General features: G+C 31.2%; 1 protein-coding gene across 2 annotated transcripts in view; it reads left to right on the forward strand.

Annotated features, from left to right (window-relative positions):
- Positions 1-21036, forward strand: part of LOC145292023 (ATP-binding cassette sub-family C member 5-like) — a 358649-nt gene that overhangs the window by 52348 nt on the left and 285265 nt on the right. For both annotated transcript variants that reach the window (XM_080138030.1, XM_080138031.1), the window contains exons 2-5: positions 5911-6022; positions 6381-6539; positions 12489-12633; positions 17646-17793. In XM_080138030.1, coding sequence (XP_079994156.1) covers positions 5925-6022; positions 6381-6539; positions 12489-12633; positions 17646-17793 — 550 coding nt within the window. In that variant the 5' untranslated portion in view covers positions 5911-5924. The remainder of the gene's footprint in view (positions 1-5910; positions 6023-6380; positions 6540-12488; positions 12634-17645; positions 17794-21036) is intronic.

The raw sequence follows: 21036 nt of genomic DNA on the forward strand, positions 1-21036 counted from the left end.
TGATGATTCCTTATTGTAATCAGGTAGCCGCTGGCAGATCGTGGTTGTAGCAGCAGGACTTGACGCCAGCCCACAAGTCCAAAGAGACCCAGGCTTGATTTCAGAAGGATTTTTTTTTTTTTTACATCACCTCTTATCAAGGTCAAGAGGCCACTCGAGGATAAGGGTTAAAGAGTGTACAGTAGAAATTGGACAATATAGTAATCATTAGTAATGGAAATTCGGTAAATTTGTTAACTTATATGGAACGGCTCATCAAAAACTTGTTTATGTTAGACTTGAAGACAACCATATTATAGTCAGCTGGAAAGCAGGAAAATGGAAGACAATTCCATAGGCGTGCAGTTCTAAGAAAGAAGCTTTGTTCATGGAATCTATGTTTAGGTTTAGGCACAGATAAAGAGTGGGGGAAATTAGTGATAGTGTTTTCTGTTAGATGGGTGTTTCTTGTGAAAGTTTGGCAAAGGAGGACCATAGATTGGAGCGCAGCCGAGCACTTTCCATGAAAATAACGATAAAGCAGAGACAAACTTGCAACATCTCTTCTGTGCTATGGAGTGGTATGACTTTGTACCCTTCTCTTAGTGCCCCCCTCCTCCCCGACCTGAACTCGCTGGACTACTTTGTTTGGTCATACGTCGAGAACATCACCAATATGACTTACCACAACACCAAAACCAGTCTGATCGCTGCCATCCACTGAGTATTCGCCAAACTCCTGCCGACACTTGTGGAAAAGACATGCTCCCAGCTCCGGCCCCGTATCGAGGCAGTGATTGAGGCTGAAGGCAGCTATATTGAATGGATGTCAGTTCTACTACATAATCAAGTTACCTGAATTAATTTTTTCAAAAAGTTTTAAAATAAATCTGTAATGTTGTTTCCTTTAGGGCGACAAATTTATTATTCCACCTGTAGACATATAATCTGCGCTTAATAAACATATGCAGCTCGAAAAAGAAGGAATTTTATTCACATGAATTTCTGGTATCTTGCCTTAAACAGAAATTTTGATTATATACACAAGATCACAGAGAGAATGCTTGTATGAATTCAGCAAGCTGTTTGTATGAGTGCATGTTTATAATGAAATGCATGATGTGTGTATATGATATTAGCTGATGTCTGTGTCAGGGTAACTTAGCTTGAGTGCAGCATCAGAGCAAACACCACACCTTGGTCTAGCCCAGGCCAGTACACAAGTGTACTCTCTGATTGAAGGTAGAAATGTTTAGCATTATATAAGCCAGACAAATCCATATTGTCCATGAATATAGGGGTGTTAACTACCCCAGAACACTCCTCTCGGAAGATTTATTTCCCCAAAATATCCCTACAGATTTTCTTTTTTGGGTTGATCTCCAAGAAATCTGTCAGTTTCCTTTTTCTGTCGGAACGACATATTTTGGTACTTGTTTGACATATTTTGGTACCTATTTCTAGGTCAAACACGCCATGCAGTAGGTTCAACATCCCTTCTTCTTCTGGTGGAGTTTCACTTGACTTGTCCGAAGTGTATTTGCATATCTGGTTCAAATGAATTTATTTGTGACATGAGGTCCTTCCACCATGTAGACAATATGCCCGATCCTGTTCTTGATCGTTCCCTGTTCCCAAAAAGTCTTATTATCCTTGTGCATCTGGAAGTATATTTTTTCTCCCAGCATGTATTTCTTTGTGGGAACAGCTGTCTTTGCAGGTTCTACTTGTTTTGGCAATAATTTGTCGAGGACTGGCTGTATTTTTCTAGCAAATATCACTTTTCCGGAGAGGTCGCTGGAGCAATTACTCTCTCCCGATATAATAATACCGATCATATTCTGAGAAAACCTCTGCTACTTGTTCATTAGTTTGCAGTTTTTCCGTGGTTTCTCTTATAAAGTTGTTACTTTTGTGTTCTTTCTTTATATTGCTCAGAGTAACAGGGAGTTCTTTCACAATGTTGCATAGGATCAAACTGTAATCTCTCTCTGATCGTAGTGATGCGATCACTGGTTTACCAGTTCTTGGTATTAACCGGGATAAGCTGTCTGCATATCCTAACTATTTTAAAGGAAGAAACTCCATATCAAAGTCGTAATTTAATAGGATTGTTCCCGATCTTTAGAGCCTGTTTGCCATATGTGTAGGCAACCCCTCCAAAGATAGAGATCAGTGGCTTACATTTGTAATTTGAAGTGTCATTTATGTAGGTATCTGTGGAATCTTGTTACTGCAAAAATGATACTTAAGGATTCTTTCTTTATCTGGTAGTAGGGTTCTCAATACGTGTGCTATAGGTTTTGTAGAGCTGTTTTGCATTTTATGCAGGATACACACGCCGATTCCATATGCACTCACAGCACTTGCGGCGATAGTGTCTAAATCTGGGTATATAGTTCTGATGTGAGCATCTCTTTCAGCTTTTCGAATGCTATCTTGCATTCCATGGTCCAGTTCCAAACCATGTCCTTCCTAAATAGTTCGTTTAAAGGTGCGTGTAATGTGTGGACATTAGGAATGAAGGATTGGTAGTAAATAGTTAGCTAAGCCGAAAAAACTTTGCAATATTGTTATATTGTGTAGCTTAGTCATGATTTTTATTGCTATGAACCTTTCTGGATCAGACCATCTACCGTTTTGTCTATTATCTGCCCTATGTACTTTATTTCGTTGAGGAAAAATTCACATTTAGTGTCTTTAAGTGTAAAGCTGTACTCATTTATCTTCAAATACCTAAAAAATGTGTTTTCTATATTGCTCTATAGTTTTGCTTTTTATTAGAATATAGTATCCAATGGAAAAATCAAGATCATTCAACATCGTATCTATTATCTGTTGAAAGATAGCTGGTGTGATTTTGATTGTGAAAGCTAACCTAATGAATTTAAATTGTCCCTTTTGAGTGGAAATACACAAAATTTTTTAGCTTTCTTCTTCAACTGGAATTTGTAAGTATGCTTTACTCAGATCTATTTTTGAGAATATTTTCCCTCCATTTAGTTTAGTAAATGCTTCCTTGAGGTTGGGTAGTGGGTAATAATGAACCGTTAGTGCTGCATGCAACCCAGTCGAGAAATCTGAACAAATTCTGATATCCTTAGATTTTTTCTTTACATACCGTTCTGCCAGTGAAGTTCTGCACATCTTTTGCATGGGTAACGAGGCAAATCCGGCTTCTTTTGAGGTTTTTCTGGAAATTTATGTTTAGCTTTCGCTTGACTGTTGAGAGAGTAAGATTTTTTGTTACTTTGTAACTTTCTAATATGTGTTACTCCTGCTTATTCTATATTTTTGGATTCTTGCTCTTCCCAGATTATCCTTTGGCATTCCTCTGCCAATTGTTGAAGGCTCTGTTTCCAATCTGTTTAGTGCCTGGTGTCTGAGTTCAGCGCCCTTGGTCGACACTAAACCTTGAATCAAAATCAGGACCTTAAAGTTGTCAGCCATCAATGAGGATAGTCTGAAGTTGTAACGGTGTCTATTTACGACTGAAGCAAATGTGGTATAATCTTGGCCTTCTTTATGGGTCAGATTGATAAATTTCCATCTTTTATGAAATAAGCTGGTTTTTGGACGGTATAATTCCATCAAAGATTTCACCTTTTTGTCAAAGGATGATGTAGTCCACGAACTTGTTTCAGGATGATGTAGTTCACAAACTTGTAATGTTCTGCAATTTTTGTAATAGAAGACAAACTTTCATCTGCTCATCTCGCAATCTATCCTCTAAATCTGTAAAAATATGCTTTAAAAGTCAAATCCTCTTCAGTAACGTAGTAGAATGTTTCTAATGCTGAACAGATCATGGTTTGGGAAAAAAACATTCTGGTTTAACTCGTTACTGTCTTTATTTGCTATTACTTGAGTTAGTAGTTCCAATTTTTCCTCTGCCTGCGTCTGCATTTTGAGTATTTTTTCGTTGAATTCTTTTCTTCTTCTCTTTCTCTTCTTTCTTCTTTTTGTTTTCTCTCCATCTCTCGCTGTCTTCTTCTGCATCTTACTCTGCTTTTCTTTGACAAACTTCATCAGCTGTTTTTTTGTCATTTTCTTTCTGTCTTTCCATATTTTGTCACTGCAAGTCTAATCTCTGAGCTTACTGTAGACGCATCATTACAACAAGTTGCCCTGAAAGAAATAGAATCACAAGAGAATCCGGGCCTTTAAAAAATAAGTTCCCCCTAAAAAATGTCTGTACTTTTTAGATAAACAGAAAAACCGCGACATTATGGAAAACATAGGCAAAATTAATATTCACAAATTTCCCACAGAAAAAGTCGCATACATGTGGTTTTAATTAAATTAAAAAGAATGTTCAATTTTCAACCGAGAACACGAGTCAAATAAAAATTTATTTTAACTTTCAAGAAAAAAAAAAAAAAACGCACAAAGAATTTTGAGTCCAGAAAAATTTGGAATAAACTGTAATGAAAATCCAATCGAGCATCTGAGTTGTTCTGAATTCTTGTAATGGAGTGAATGCGGTTTTAATCCTTCGTAGTGTTAATATACTTTTTTTTTTCTTTTTCTCATTGTTTTACCGAGAAAAAAAAAAGAAGTCATACAGATTATCGATAAAGACTTTTTAAGGTTACAGTTATTGAATTTTTTTTTTCTACTTACGGTTTTTGAAACAGAAACTTATCCAATGTCGTTTTTCATCTTGTTGAAAAACTGTTGTGGAGCCAATCTTTGTATTTTCAAAGAAGGTAGAAAAAAATACGAGTTTGTTGAATAAACGTTGGTCGTTTATCCAAAAAAGATCCTTGATGATCCTTTTTCGAAATCCTTTCCTCGCCAATGTTGTGGTCTGGTTTAAAAGGTCACAATTATAATATGAAAGAGTCCTGGGAATCACTGCAAGCGATTAAACTATGAGTGTACTCTCGGCTTGAAGGTAGAAATGTCTGGCATTATATAAACAAGATGAATCCCTAATATCCATTGATATACGGGGTGAATTAGCCCAGAACAGACACACTGTATGTGATTATATCACCTGAGCTACAAAGCATGTTAGACATCCAAAATCCTACAAATATGATTCTTCTGATAAAGCTTGGTTGAATGGATTCTCTCCTCTAGTTTTCTACTTACCCACCTGATCATGGTACGGTTTTCAAATTAGAAGTGTTTGAGGCAAACAAAGGCTGAAAAGAAATAAAATTGCAGGAAAATAAAATTATCAGTTAGTTAGTAGAGTGAAGTTTCCATTCTACAAACTTTTCACTTTCCCAAAATCAGTGATATTATTGAACTACCGTTAATGTATAAATGTATATATATATTTACACATATGTATATAAAGGATATTGTTGTTCACTAATTCAAAGAAACAAAACTTTTATTACCCCCCCCAAAAAAAAAAACAGTTTTCATGAAAAATAAACAAAACAGTAAAATGTATGAATTTATAACGGTAGGTTGTTGTTTATTTTTTTTTTGTTCAATTTTTTTATTGACTTTTGTTCACCCCGTATAATCTGGTGCTTTCCACTGTCTGCCGGGTGTTGCTGAGTGAGACGCAAGAAAATAGAGAATTGGTTCTATAATAATAAATACGAAATCTGCATAAGTTAAAATATTATATTCAAGCATATTTTACAACCGGGCAATTCCAGGCACCCTGCTAGTTCAATCTGAATGCACGCCTGTCTGTTATATTGCTATATAACAGACAGACAGACATGCATTCAGATTAAAGAGTAACCTCCTTTTGCTAAATTTCATGAATAATTCAACAATATCGATGGGTATCGTTTTCTTAAAATACTGAAGTTTAAACATTTTTATATATTTAGATTTAGCAATATTCCTAATACCTAAACATCAAATTTTCACTCTTTAATTACTCAAGTATAATTGTACTTTTTTATAATGCTAAATTATTTAGTTTCAATATTAATTTATATTTTCTTTCCTGTTTTATAGAAGTAGATTTGAAAATGAAAATGGCAGTGCATGAGATAAGCATTTCAAACAGCGAAGAAGGCCGCTATACTCAAGCTTTAATGCATTGTATTCCGGTGCGATGTCATAAAAGGTTGGTTTTGAAATTTTGTCTTGAATTACTTTTTATTGTTTTATAAATTATCAAAATACACTTAAACAATGCAGGATCGGACATAAACTTTAGAGGATCTACTATAAAATGGATTGAAATGATTGCATTATGAAAGATGTATTGGTGTGAAAGACACATCAAGATTTTGGAATGCAATTAAGACAAATAATGTATTTTTTGTAAAATGCAAAAAACATTTTTGAAACATCCTTAAGTCGAGATAAAATTGCATCTTACCTCCTGATTAACATGGAAAGCATGAATTTCTACATTTGTGTTTATTTTTGATTGATCATTTCAACAATTCACAGGTTTTATTTTTATTTTTCAAATACAGAGTTGATAATGAGATTCCAATGAAATATGCTGGTTGTTTCTCCTATATGACAGCAAGTTGGCTTGGAAACATTGTATGGAAGATTTATAAAAATGGAATTGATTCAGTACAACTGTGGGATTGTTCTCTAAATGAAAGCAGTTTTCACAATCTCATGAGGTTTGTTTCTGAAAAAAAATTTTCTTAATAAAAATCTCTTTCTCAACATTTTCTGGTAAAAATATATCTTCACTACAAGGTTAATTGAAATTTTGAGAAAATGCTAAATTTGTACTAAATACCATAATTAATGTATGAAATTCTTCATTAGAACCATTCTGCTCCCCATCAGTAGCTAACAAATATCTCTTGTGTCTTCTCTTACGTTATTTCCTAGACTAATACTAATACTACCAGCACACTGTGTCATAACAATATCAGCTTATTATTATTATTAGTCATCTCCACATGAATTGACTTGGCCACATGGCATGTGGATTGACATGTTGCAGATTCACACTATAGCTAATGAGATGCAGTGCTTTGGGCGTCTGTTCTAAGTGTCAGCCATACATAGAATAAATTTTGAAGAAGGTTTTGGCTACTTATGGCTTTTGCTTTTTGTGCTAACACTGTTTCATTTTCGCCTTTTTAAAATAAACCACTTAGTGACCTTTGTCCATTTTGTTGTAATATTTGCTTGTTGCTAGGTGACTTTGAGTTTTTCCTTCCTTTTACTTTTGTAGGGAGAGCATGAGAGAGAGAGAGAGAGAGAGAGAGAGAGAGAGAGAGAGAGAGAGAGAGAGATGGGTAGGGGTTTCTTTGTCTAGCCGACTTCCAGACATTGCTTGTAGGCATAGAAGAGGTAAGGGCTCGGCTGCCTGTCTAGTAGCTCAAATTGAGGGGGTTATTGATGCTCTATGAGCCTGCTATGATGTCACATCACAATACAAATAAGAAGGATAATATATTTTACAAGATAAAATGAAAGCAAGCTTATGTAAATATATATATACTAAATAGGTGCGTTGTGAAACCAGGCAGCTTAAATAAAGAAGAGACATAATTTATGTCATAAAAAATTGCATGCTTACATTTTGGTAACGTCAGACAGAAATGAGGCTGTTTAATTGATGCCAAAAATAATGTCAGTTTTATTTATTATCAAACATTGGAGGAGAATAAGAAATTGTTTTGCTAACCTGTCTTATATATCCACTTCATGGATACTATGTTTTGTTTTGTGTTTTTATCAAAGGCCGGGGCCTTAAAGTATTGCTTAATACTTTTCTCATGTATAGTCATGAAGAAGGAAAAAGAATGTTATCATCTAAATGTTAGTCACTTAATACTTTTCTCTTGTATAGTCATGAAGAAGGAAAAAGAATGTTATCATCTAGATGTTAGTCACTTAATACTTTTCTCATGTATAGTCATGAAGAAGGAAAAAGAATGTTATCATCTAGATGTTAGTCACTTAATACTTTTCTCATGTATAGTCATGAAGAAGGAAAAAGAATGTTATCATCTAGATGTTAGTCACTTAATACTTTTCTCATGTATAGTCATGAAGAAGGAAAAAGAATGTTATCATCTAGATGTTAGTCACTTAATACTTTTCTCATGTATAGTCATGAAGAAGGAAAAAGAATGTTATCATCTAAATGTTAGTCACTTAATACTTTTCTCTTGTATAGTCATGAAGAAGGAAAAAGAATGTTATCATCTAAATGTTAGTCACTTAATACTTTTCTCATGTATAGTCATGAAGAAGGAAAAAGAATGTTATCATCTAGATGTTAGTCACTTAATACTTTTCTCATGTATAGTCATGAAGAAGGAAAAAGAATGTTATCATCTAAATGTTAGTCACTTAATACTTTTCTCTTGTATAGTCATGAAGAAGGAAAAAGAATGTTATCATCTAGATGTTAGTCACTTAATACTTTTCTCATGTATAGTCATGAAGAAGGAAAAAGAATGTTATCATCTAGATGTTAGTCACTTAATACTTTTCTCATGTATAGTCATGAAGAAGGAAAAAGAATGTTATCATCTAAATGTTAGTCACTTAATACTTTTCTCTTGTATAGTCATGAAGAAGGAAAAAGAATGTTATCATCTAAATGTTAGTCACTTAATACTTTTCCCATGTATAGTCATGAAGAAGGAAAAAGAATGTTATCATCTAGATGTTAGTCACTTAATACTTTTCTCATGTATAGTCATGAAGAAGGAAAAAGAATGTTATCATCTAAATGTTAGTCACTTAATACTTTTCTCATGTATAGTCATGAAGAAGGAAAAAGAATGTTATCATCTAGATGTTAGTCACTTAATACTTTTCTCATGTATAGTCATGAAGAAGGAAAAAGAATGTTATCATCTAGATGTTAGTCACTTAATACTTTTCTCATGTATAGTCATGAAGAAGGAAAAAGAATGTTATCATCTAAATGTTAGTCACTTAATACTTTTCCCATGTATAGTCATGAAGAAGGAAAAAGAATGTTATCATCTAGATGTTAGTCACTTAATACTTTTCCCATGTATAGTCATGAAGAAGGAAAAAGAATGTTATCATCTAGATGTTAGTCACTTAATACTTTTCTCATGTATAGTCATGAAGAAGGAAAAAGAATGTTATCATCTAAATGTTAGTCACTTAATACTTTTCTCTTGTATAGTCATGAAGAAGGAAAAAGAATGTTATCATCTAGATGTTAGTCACTTAATACTTTTCTCATGTATAGTCATGAAGAAGGAAAAAGAATGTTATCATCTAAATGTTAGTCACTTAATACTTTTCTCTTGTATAGTCATGAAGAAGGAAAAAGAATGTTATCATCTAAATGTTAGTCACTTAATACTTTTCCCATGTATAGTCATGAAGAAGGAAAAAGAATGTTATCATCTAGATGTTAGTCACTTAATACTTTTCTCATGTATAGTCATGAAGAAGGAAAAAGAATGTTATCATCTAAATGTTAGTCACTTAATACTTTTCCCATGTATAGTCATGAAGAAGGAAAAAGAATGTTATCATCTAGATGTTAGTCACTTAATACTTTTCTCATGTATAGTCATGAAGAAGGAAAAAGAATGTTATCATCTAAATGTTAGTCACTTAATACTTTTCCCATGTATAGTCATGAAGAAGGAAAAAGAATGTTATCATCTAGATGTTAGTCACTTAATACTTTTCTCATGTATAGTCATGAAGAAGGAAAAAGAATGTTATCATCTAAATGTTAGTCACTTAATACTTTTCTCTTGTATAGTCATGAAGAAGGAAAAAGAATGTTATCATCTAGATGTTAGTCACTTAATACTTTTCTCATGTATAGTCATGAAGAAGGAAAAAGAATGTTATCATCTAAATGTTAGTCACTTAATACTTTTCTCTTGTATAGTCATGAAGAAGGAAAAAGAATGTTATCATCTAGATGTTAGTCACTTAATACTTTTCTCATGTATAGTCATGAAGAAGGAAAAAGAATGTTATCATCTAAATGTTTGTCACTTAATACTTTTCTCATGTATAGTCATGAAGAAGGAAAAAGAATGTTATCATCTAGATGTTAGTCACTTAATACTTTTCTCTTGTATAGTCATGAAGAAGGAAAAAGAATGTTATCATCTAGATGTTAGTCACTTAATACTTTTCTCATGTATAGTCATGAAGAAGGAAAAAGAATGTTATCATCTAGATGTTAGTCACTTAATACTTTTCTTATGTATAGTCATGAAGAAGGAAAAAGAATGTTATCATCTAAATGTTAGTCACTTAATACTTTTCTCATGTATAGTCATGAAGAAGGAAAAAGAATGTTATCATCTAAATGTTAGTCACTTAATACTTTTCTCATGTATAGTTATGAAGAAGGAAAAAGAATGTTATCATCTAAATGTTAGTCACTTAATACTTTTCTCTTGTATAGTCATGAAGAAGGAAAAAGAATGTTATCATCTAAATGTTAGTCACTTAATACTTTTCTCTTGTATAGTCATGAAGAAGGAAAAAGAATGTTATCATCTAAATGTTAGTCACTTAATACTTTTCTCTTGTATAGTCATGAAGAAGGAAAAAGAATGTTATCATCTAGATGTTAGTCACTTAATACTTTTCTCATGTATAGTCATGAAGAAGGAAAAAGAATGTTATCATCTAGATGTTAGTCACTTAATACTTTTCTCATGTATAGTCATGAAGAAGGAAAAAGAATGTTATCATCTAGATGTTAGTCACTTAATACTTTTCTCATGTATAGTCATGAAGAAGGAAAAAGAATGTTATCATCTAAATGTTAGTCACTTAATACTTTTCTCATGTATAGTCATGAAGAAGGAAAAAGAATGTTATCATCTAGATGTTAGTCACTTAATACTTTTCTCATGTATAGTCATGAAGAAGGAAAAAGAATGTTATCATCTAAATGTTAGTCACTTAATACTTTTCTCTTGTATAGTCATGAAGAAGGAAAAAGAATGTTATCATCTAAATGTTAGTCACTTAATACTTTTCTCTTGTATAGTCATGAAGAAGGAAAAAGAATGTTATCATCTAGATGTTAGTCACTTAATACTTTTCTCATGTATAGTCATGAAGAAGGAAAAAGAATGTTATCATCTAGATGTTAGTCACTTAATACTTTTCTCATGTATAGTCATGAAGAAGGAAAAAGAATGTTATCATCTAGATGTTAGTCACTTAATACTTTTCTCATGTATAGTCATGAAGAAGGAAAAAGAATGTTATCATCTAAATGTTAGTCACTTAATACTTTTCTCATGTATAGTCATGAAGAAGGAAAAAGAATGTTATCATCTAGATGTTAGTCACTTAATACTTTTCTCATGTATAGTCATGAAGAAGGAAAAAGAATGTTATCATCTACATGTTAGTCACTTAATACTTTTCTCATGTATAGTCATGAAGAAGGAAAAAGAATGTTATCATCTAAATGTTAGTCACTTAATACTTTTCTCATGTATAGTCATGAAGAAGGAAAAAGAATGTTATCATCTAAATGTTAGTCACTTAATACTTTTCTCATGTATAGTCATGAAGAAGGAAAAAGAATGTTATCATCTAAATGTTAGTCACTTAATACTTTTCTCTTGTATAGTCATGAAGAAGGAAAAAGAATGTTATCATCTAAATGTTAGTCACTTAAGTCATGCAGTTGCTTCTAAATTTATAAGGATTTATATTATGTCCGACTTTATTAACATTTATGCAGCAATTAACACATCATTATGCTAAGCAATGAACTATCTACTTCTTATATAGATCCTCTGCTTACTTCAAGATCATACCGTGTCAATCATATCATATAACCCACTGCACCTGACGACTTATATCTATACTTAACTTTAAAAGTATATTACTGCCAAATAGTATGCAATACTCAGACATTTATTAAATGCATTATTAAATGTATTATTAAATGTATTATTAGATTTATTATCATACTAAAATTTAGTGAATCAACGTATGTTTCCTAACAGCTTTTTTGCTTTTGATGACACAAAATAGATGCTAAAATATTTCTTAGTTTCGTTTTAAATGTTCTAATTATTCGTAATTTGCAATTAATTCATCAAGTTACTCATCTCTTACTAAGTGCTTCTGTCTGGCCTATGTATTCTTTTACTTTATACGGTGTCTATCACATTTGCTTCCATCACTCTCTCCCAGTTTATTAAAAATTAAATGTAATAAAAATAACTATAAAACTTAAGATAAGAAAGGAAATGTCACAAAATAGTAATACTATTTAATCCTTAATTGAAGAGGGAAAAGAAAGATAGAAGGAGATAGCGAGCAGAAGGAGACTAATTTTGATTTTGATTTTTATGCTAAAATATTTAACTAGCTTTCCAAGCTCATTTTTTCCTTGATTCAAGCAATCCAACCTAAGCTTAATGGGTGGCTCAACATGACAATTGTATTTAGTATCTTTATAATCCTTTATTGAATATACATTATTAATATATCCATAAGAGTTAGCTATTATTGTTTAGTAAGGTTATATTACTTTGGAAAATATACAAATATCAAATATTGTCTGAAAAAAGAAGTTCAGTTTTAAGAAAAAGTTCCGATTCTTTACATTTCTTTTCTAGGCTTGAAAATTTATGGAATGATGAAGTTGATAAAAAAGGTTCTGCAGCTTCTTTTAAGAATGTCTTCATACAATTTATAAGAACCAGAATGATTTTAGCCAGTTTCTTTCTTATCATCAGTTTAACGTGCAGTTTGTTCACACCAGTAAGTTATCTTTTTTGTTTTCTCTTTTTTACCCAGCCATTTTTTATAGCATAACAACAGTGAATATAGACTAAAAATAAATTAAGTACATCATTTTTATTTGTAATACTAAATGATGACATAACGGGAGTAAATTTTCAATCATATTGTACTTTATTTCTTCAAAATTAAAACTGTCCTGTTTTTGTTAATTCTGTATTCAATATATTCAAGCATAGAAGATGATTGAATATGAAACTGATAGAAGTGGGGCACTTTCATTTTCACAATATATATGCTAGCAATTCCGCCTGGCTTTGCTCTGGCTCTATGTACTGTTCATAACTTTATGTGCATATGTATATATTAAAAAGTGTGAATATGTACAGTAATGCCTTTCTATATAATAGGCTTCCTTAACTACCATAGAGAAATATTGGTAGAGACCGCAGAGATCGAAATTTTTAAAACTTTGACCCCAATTTTGAACACTTTACATTTATTGTTTTGGACTCAAATTATATTAAAATGTTGAGACCGCAGAGATCAATTTTTTTCAAATTTTGACCCCTATTATGACTCCTTAACATTTATTGTTCTGGGCTCAAATTGAATTATAAAGTTAGATCTATGTCCGAGGAACGTATATCTAAAATTTCAAGTGTTTAGACCCAAAATTGGCAGAGGAGTTTGGTAGAGTTCTCAAAGGTCAAATCGTTGAACTTTGACCCCATAACAGCAAAATTTCTGGCCAAAAACCGATTTTCCCAAATCTCAATATTCCATATCTAAAATTTGGAGTCTGTAGACCGAAAATTGACAGAGTTATTTGGTAGGGAAATGTACACAGACTGACACACAGACAGACAGACATTTTACTTTTATAGATATACTAGCGTGGGTGCTCGGTGTTGCCCGAGTGTTTGTAGGTGTGTGTTGAGCAAAAAAAAAAAATGTGGTAGTATGAAGGCAGGCTCGAACCCATACCGCAAAGGAGGAAAAGAATGGGAAAAAAACCTGACATCTTTGCTGTTATGGCCACTGCCAAACTGGAAGTGACATAGGTTTTAATTAAGGCTAGACAATCGAAAGAGGAGGATGACTTTCGAAAAATTCGTCGAAAAAAGCGACCCCCCCCCAGTAGAAAAATGCCCAGTTGAAGGTGAAGATATTAATGTTTTTAGCCAATTTTTTTATATTTGTCGTCTGAAACGTCAAAATCAAAACATTAATGATCTTGTGAAAACCGTCGCCTCTGTCGAAAGTTTTAAGCAGACATGCAAACATACATACATACATATATTTATATATTGGTAACTCAAATTTTCGACCCAAACTGATTAAAAAGTTTGCCCTATCTTTGAATACTCTTTATGTAAAATTTCAAATGTTTAGACCAGAAATTCTCTGAGTAATTTGGTAGAGACCGAAGCGGTCACATTTCTTTTTAACTTTGTCCCCTATTATGACCCCTTAACATTTATTGTTTGGGGCTCAAATCAAATTTCAAGTGTTTAAACCCAAAATTGGAGAAGGAGTTTGGTAGAGTTCTCAAAAGTCAAATCGTTGAACTTTAACAGCCAAATTACTGGCCGAAAACGGATTACAAAGATTTTCCCATATCTCAATACCCTGTATATCAAATTTCGAGTCTGTAGACTTAAAATTGACAAAGTTATTGTGTAGAGAAATGTACACACACACACACACACACACACACACACACACTTTCACTTTTATAGATATACTAGCATTTCAGCCCGGCATTGCCCGGGTATTTGGAGGTGTATGTTGAGCAAAAAAAAAAAAGTGGTAAATTTTTAAAATTTGACCCCTATTATGACCCCTTAACATTTATTGTTTTGGGCTCAAATCAAGTTATTAAGTTAGATCCCTGCCTAAAGAACCTATATCTAATATTTCAAGTGTGTAGACCCAAAATTGTTGGAGGAGTTTGGTAGAGTTCTCAAAGATCAAATCGTTGAACTTTTACCCCTTAACAGCCAAATTTCTGGCCAAAAACGGATTACAAAGATTTTTCCAAATCTCAGTACCCTGTATATTAAATTTCGAGTCTGTAGACTAAATATTGACAGAGTTATTGCGTAGGGAAATGTACACAGATACCCCCCCACCCACACACACAGACACGTTCACTTTTATATATATATAGATAGGTAGGCAGATATATATATATATATATATATATATATGGTCAGGAGACTTTGATGGTGGGGCCACATTGAAAGAATAGTTGAGAATTTTTGGGTCAGTAGATATAGAACATTGGAGATTGCAGTTGACCAGAGTAAGCCAAAGAAAACATGAGAGGAAGTGATAAGGATTGACCTGAGAGAAAGAGGGATAACTAAAGACCTAGCAGAGATAGATTAGTTTGTAAATCAATTTGTAAAAGCCATTCAGTACATACCAGCATATAAAAAGGATATTAAAGCTAATATGATGGTAGTGGTGATAATGATGATGATGATGATGATGATGATGATGATGATCATCATCATCATCATCATCATGACGACAACAACAACAATGATGATGACTTGTTTTGAACTGCTTCTATGTGTTACAAAACTATAGCATGACCAAAATAATAACAAAAATTTCTAGAAGTCAGAATAGGTTGGATCTGTTTTTGTCTGAAAAATAGATAAACGTTTACTTTCTGATGTATTGCTCAAATCCACCTGGACTGCTTTTGTGTTGTTAGCATAAACTTTGGTTAGTGAGCACGTGGGAGTATTAGGTACAGTATATAAAATGCAGAAGTTTTGGCCCCACGAGCTGAAGACTGGTATCAGTCCGCGAACACAATAACATAATAGTCCTGGATGATTCATTATGACCAGACACTGGCTGACGATAACAGATCAAATTAGGAATTTAGAATTGTATTGCATGTTTATATCTACTTATTCAATAATACTGTTGTGGCGTACAAATCACCCCTATTTGAGAACTAAGTGGAATCAACCAGTTCTACGAATACCATTGGTTTCAGAGACTAAACGGAGACATTCATACTATGTTTAACCGCATGCTACGAACACGTTCCTCTCATACCATTTAGTGGCTCCTGTATTCTTTATGATAAATACATATTATATTTTATACACTTTACACTTATTGTGGTTTCTTTCATTTGTGACCTCTAGCACGGGTCTACAACAAATACTAAAGGTAAAACAGAGTAAACTTATTTATTCTTTGCTGTGCCAAAAGGAATAAAAGCATTAGCAGTAACTAAGTATTTTATAGCAGCAAAAATAGTCTCTGCATTCCAACAATTATAAATAAATCCATGTGTAAGTAATTCCAGTAAACTTATGTAGGTATATCCCCCCAAAGTATATTTTTTCACAGCAAGTGCATAATTACAAAGTGATTTTGCTTATGTTAGAGTTTTCTTTTGTTTGCATATATCTATAAACTCTCAACTATGGAGCCATTTATGAAATTTACAAAACTTGTGTGTCATTTATAACATAACAAATTTCCTATTTATCATTTAGTAACAGATGGATTATTAATAGAAATCAACATAAAACAATGAAACCTAAACATGTACATCTAAAAAACACAGCTTCCTCTTGGATAATGAGATATTATTATCAGTTTCCATACTCCCATTTATAACTTGTGGTTTCCATTGAGGTTTAAGTGATAGCAAGTTTCCGTAAGAGTATAAGTTTACTCTTCCCAATATTCAGCCACACTCTCATCTTAATGATTCCTGTTAAGTTTGAAGGAGTTTACATGATTATAGCTTGAGGCTCATTTTAAAATGTCAACATCTTCTCTACAATTAATTTTATTTAATAGTATTGCCAAACAAAGTAGGAACCAAAAGGAATGAGTAATATATGAATATAAGAATAAAAGACAAGGTTATTCGGCTGGCGTAATCATTAGAGTAGAAATGTAATTGAGTTCGTGTCTCTTGATATCGGCCTTGGAGGTCGTTTCCCATCTAACCCATGATGAAACCAGGAATTTGACGTTTTGTCAGGTTTGCAGCTCCTTGGAACCAAATCATATTTATGCATCAAGTGTCTAGGTGGAATTGGCTGAAAATCTGAGTATGTGTAGAAGAGTTGGAATTGACCGATGTATTTCTACGCAAACTTGAACATGTTTGCATTGGCTAACTAAACCGCAAGCTAGTCACTACATGAGAGATTGCACATGAATACAAAAGAAAGTAGGTCTCAGTCATGTTAGCGGCCTAACTGTAACAAGAATGGACTTGTAGCAGTCTGACATTCAGAAAGAGGAGGGAAGGATGAATGCACAAACTCCCTGATATCTTCTTCCCTTCAAACTGTCAAAGAGGTCAGACTTGCATCCATGCTACTCATTAATGCGTCTGCTGAGAAGAGTATCAACCTAATAACTAACCTCGATAAGTAGTTGAAAATAAGATTAACATGTTTCATTTAAATTGTAGTCCTTCATTTACAAGTGCAGGAAAGCAATATGCAACATAATTATCAAATCATATAAGCATAATATAATTCAGTCAATGATAGATCCAAATGAGTCTGTGCAAGTTTCTAATAATAAAAATAAATGCACATAAGTAGTAAGAAATACCATTGCATGTTCAAATAACCTTCTTAACTACTTCCATAAGAGCTGCAAAATGATTAAAATTTCAATATGGAACCATCCATTTAAGTAACCAAATTCTTTCCGCCCATCATTTTCCAATACTCTCATAGTAGTTCATCATTTAACAGTCATTGAACCTTATCCTCAAGTGTCTTTTGGCCTTGATAAGTGGTGACCATTTATTGGAAGAAAAATGTCACTTGGTGTTATATAATAGAAACAAATAATCTGATAAGTTTGAAATGTGTGCGCGAATCTATAAATCTTTAACTCTGATCATAATTGCTACAATTGTGACTTTGATTTTAATATCAATTTTGATTGTATTAATTATTTTACTTCATTACTTGTTATTGAAACAATATTTGAATAAATTGTGAAATATATATTTTTTCTGTTTTTAGTTTTATTTAATCCATCATATTTTGGATTATATGTCATCAGAAAATAAAGTTTTGAGTGAGGGGATCCTGCTTGTCATCGGGCTGCTAATAAGTGAACTTGTTCGTAGTTTTTCCTTTGCTACCATGTGGAGTATGAATTATACTACAGGTAAGTTTTATTGAAATGATTTGTGAATACTAATTAGAGTAGAGAAGACGGGTGGCAGAAATATAAATAAGAAATCAGTAGAAAGTAAATGAGGGGAGGCACCTTTTATTTTTATGCTTTCCTCTTGTTTGTTGGTGAGTAATCAAGTTAAATACCTTTGTCTAAGAACTTATAGAATGCTAACAGGAGGGCCTAGTGTTTTCCTGAATTCAATGAAAAACCCTATGTTTATCATATTACCATTTTTATTTTTATTTTTTTAATATTCTATTTTTGAGATGAGGCCAAAGGATGCACAGCCCAGCACTGATTTGGTGGGAGTGTTAGGGTGAGGTGAATTTGGTGGGAGAGAACATAAGTAATAAGTGACATTAATTGAAATAAATTTTGGTAAATCAAGTCGTTCACCCTAAAAAAAAACAAAAAAAACTCAGCATTTCCCTGAAATCTATGAAAATATATGTACACTCCTCCTCTAAGCTCTAATTAACATTTCGATTTTATTTTTTAATTTTGATAATTTTCATGTTATAAATAAAATAGAGTAAAAAGTATTTTATTTTTATGGATGTCAAGCACAGACATATATCCTGCATTAATGTAGTTTAAGCATTGATATCATTATGTGAGCCGGTTTTCAAAACTTTAGAAGTTAGTGAATAAAGAAAAGAACAAACCGAAACTACAATTTTATTATATAAAAGTTTTCTTCAAACGAAATAATCGTCGATTATGTTTCTGAATTTTTTAAATAAGAATTGATAATTCAAATTATTTGAACTGCTGTTCTTATCTTGAATGTTATTTTCACAATGTACCTCTAACCTTCTTCAGGTGTATCTTGTAAAACTGCACGGAATTTCAAATGGAACTCTTTATTTAATACATGTTTCATCAGCCGTGACTGAGTTAGTCCGAAGTAATTCGCCATTGTATTTTGATTATCATCCTCGTCAAGAATTTAACCTCTAGAAAAGTGTCACCACTGAATTTTACCAAGTACTTTATCCACTATTGCAGACAATTTTAGTGTGAATTTTAAAAAGCCATGAACTTGTTTTTATTTTTAGATGTATATTTTTGCTACTTCACTACACATCACAAAATAATCGGTAAATAATGAAAAATAAAATAAGAAGAGCCACAAGGCTCATGAAAAAGAACTTAAAAAAGCTAACCATCGAGTGTACTCGGTGAACCAAGTGCAAAAAAGATATAAATAATTGCACTTAAAGAGACAGAGTTCTATGAAAACGCAGAAAACAGACAATTGTAAAAAAAGAAAGAATTATAATTCATTATTGACCGTGTTACTAATAAAACATCAATATTATTTTTTTTTAAATTGAAAACCTTCAAATCGCATGTGTCAAAATTTGAGTCCAGTTGGATTATTAGTTTACAAAATACAGTTATTGAAGTGACGCTACAGTTGACATTTTTCATATATTTTATGTATATATATTATTGAGATAGATATTTTATGTATATATTTTATTGATATATATATTTTTTTATATATTTTATTGATATATATATTTTAGATATATATTTTATTGAGATATATATTTTAGATAGATATTTTATTGAGATATATATTTTAGATATATATTTTATTGAGATATATATTTTAGATAGATATTTTATTGAGATATATATTTTAGATAGATATTTTATTGAGATATTTATTTTAGATAGATATTTTATTGAGATATATATTTTAGATAGATATTTTATTGAGATATATATTTTAGATAGATATTTTATTGAGATATATATTTTAGATAGATATTTTATTGAGATATATATTTTAGATAGATATTTTATTGAGATATATATGTCATGTATATATTTTATTGAGATATATATTTTAGATAGATATTTTATTGAGATATATATGTCATGTATATATTTTATTGAGATATATATTTTATGTATATATATTTTATTGAGATATATATTTTATGTATATATATTTTATTGATATATATATTTTATGTATTTATATATTATTGAGATATATATTTCATGTATATATATATTATTGATATATATATATTTTATGCATATATTTTATTGAGATATATATTTTATGTATATATATTTTATTGAGATATATATTTTATATATATTTTATTGATATATATATATTTTATTTAGATATATATTTTATGTATATATATTTTATTGAGATATATATTTTATATATATTTTATTGATATATATATTTTATTTAGATATATATTTTATGTATATATATTTTATTGAGATATATATATTATATTTTATTGATATATATTTTATGTATATATTTTATTGATACATATATTTTATATATATATTTTATTGAGATATATATTTTATATATATTTTATTGATATATATATGTTTATATATCATTTATTGAGATCTATATATTATATATATATTTTATTTAGATATATATTTTATATATATATTTTATTGAGATATATTTTATATATATATATATATATTATTGAGAAATATATTTTATGCATATATATTTTATTGAGAGTGTGTCAGTTTGGAGAAGATCAATGCGATTCTCTTTTTTTAATTACACATATTATTGTAATTAAAAAAAACCAAAATTTTTCAATACACAGATTATGTATTGGAAGAAGCTGGTCTTCTTAATTACTATATGTGTATCGGGGTTTTTTTATGAGTATAATGTGTGTTTTGGAAGATGTATGTTATTTATGAGTAATTTCCAGACATGATACACGCCTTATAGACCAATCATCATCTGTAGAGCTTACTTGGCATTTGGCACTAGTATTCTATTGCTTCAGTTTATTTTTGTTTTCCTTTGTCAGCTCTTGTTTTTCGTTCTATGGTAAAGGCTATTAATTTCGAATGTTAGCTTTGTTCAGTCTCCACTTTCTCTTCAGCAAACTGGATCTTTAGTTATTTCCAGCATTTTTCAACGCAAAACGTCAGAATTTGTGACATCCTGTTCATACAACATTACTGTTCAAATATATCGTATTTTCATGAAGAATAGAAATTTCAGAATGTTTTTCAATAGAAGCAGCTGTGAGGGCGGCCCCATAACTTTTGTCATTGATATTAAATAAAGGTTAGATCATCTATATTTTATTTGAATAGATATGTATTATGTTTGGAAATTTTGACCGAGTAAAATGTTGCTACATAAGTTCTTCAAAATTGTAAGACTTCTTAGAGTTTTCATTTAACTCCAAATCCACAACACAAAAC

Source organism: Euprymna scolopes, chromosome 13 (genome assembly GCF_053919585.1).
Source record: "Euprymna scolopes isolate OS-2025 chromosome 13, ASM5391958v1, whole genome shotgun sequence".
NCBI classification, from domain to species: Eukaryota; Metazoa; Mollusca; class Cephalopoda; order Sepiida; family Sepiolidae; genus Euprymna; species Euprymna scolopes.